Source organism: Eimeria maxima, genomic scaffold (genome assembly GCF_000499605.1).
Source record: "Eimeria maxima Weybridge genomic scaffold, Emw_scaff1191, whole genome shotgun sequence".
In the NCBI taxonomy this organism is placed as follows: Eukaryota; Apicomplexa; class Conoidasida; order Eucoccidiorida; family Eimeriidae; genus Eimeria; species Eimeria maxima.
In genome coordinates this window covers 615-1,909 of record NW_013563423.1, presented here as the reverse complement: position 1 = coordinate 1,909, position 1,295 = coordinate 615, and the positions used below count along the sequence as shown (strand labels likewise).

General features: G+C 40.9%; 1 protein-coding gene across 1 annotated transcript in view; it reads left to right on the top strand.

Annotated features, from left to right (window-relative positions):
• The window catches only part of EMWEY_00049670 (small nuclear ribonucleoprotein, putative), a gene marked incomplete at both ends in the record, with an annotated part of 4,608 nt that extends 3,810 nt beyond the window's left edge, over positions 1-798 (top strand). The window contains 2 exons of the mRNA XM_013477340.1: positions 70-241; positions 482-798. Of these exons, the coding sequence (XP_013332794.1) occupies positions 70-241; positions 482-798 (489 nt within the window). The remainder of the gene's footprint in view (positions 1-69; positions 242-481) is intronic.
• Positions 799-1,295: the final 497 nt, after the last annotated feature.

Here is a 1,295-nt window from a genome sequence, read left to right as displayed (position 1 = left end):
TTTTTTTTTTTTTTTTTTTTTTTTTTTTTTTTTTTTTTTTTTTTTTTTTTTTTTTTTTTTTTTTTATAGGATTCGCGTATGTTGGTGGGTACATTTTTAGCCTTTGATCGTCATATGAATGTTGTGATGGCGGATACAGAAGAATACCGTAAAATAAAGATAAAAAATAAAATAGAGGGAAAAGGAGTAGTAGTAGAGGATAAGGAGATAAAAAGGACTGTAGGGTTTATTCTTCTTAGAGGTAAGCATTTATACGTACTTTTTATCTTCTTTCTATCTTATTTTATACTTACTCTAGGGTTTAGGGTTTAGGGTTTAGGGTTTAGGGTTTAGGGTTTAGGGTTTAGGGTTTATAATATATATGTTATATCTATATATACATTAGAGAATATATGTGTAAATTTATACCTTAATAAGTGTTTAGGGTTTAGGGTTTAGGGTTTAGGGTTTATTATATATATTAATTTGTGCATGCATGCAGGAGAGAATATATGTACATTTATAGCGGAGGCCCCCCCTCAGCAGCAACCCAAGAGGCCCGATGCCTCCCTAGCAGGAGGAGGGAGAGGAATACCTGCAGGGCGCGGTGTACCTGCAGTACCCTCTTTATCTGCTGCCCCTGTGGGGCTGGCGGGCCCCGTGAGGGGTGTGGGGGCCCCTGCCCCACACCAGATGATGGGGGTAGGGGGGCCCCTAGGGGGGCCCCTTGCAGGGAGGGGAGCTATGCCACCACCAGGCATGCAACCACCTATGGGTACTATGCCACCTATGATGAGGCCCCCTGGGTCTGTTATGTAAATGGCTAGGGTTTAGGGTTTAGGGTTTAGGGTTTAGGGTTTGGGGCGACCGCGGGGGCCCCATATACCCTTAGAGAGGGAATTAGATAAATAAAATAAATAAAATAAATAAAATAAAATTAAATAAATAAAATTAAATTAAATAAATGAATAATAAATACATAAGTGTGGGGCTGCTGCTGCATATACTGCATGCATCTGTCAATGGTAATAAACACAAACATACAATGCAGCAACTTATACACCATGCATGCATGCATGCATGCATGCATATCTGCATGCATGCATATCTGCATGGATGCATATCTGCATGTATCTGCATGCATGCGTATCTGCATGCATGTGTATCTGCATGCATGCGTATCTGCATGCATGCGTATCTGCATGCATGCGTATCTGCATGCATGCGTATCTGCATGCATGCATCTCTGCATGCATCTGCAAGCATCTCTGCATGCATCTGCATGCATGCATGCAAAAAAGCCCCAAATGAGGATA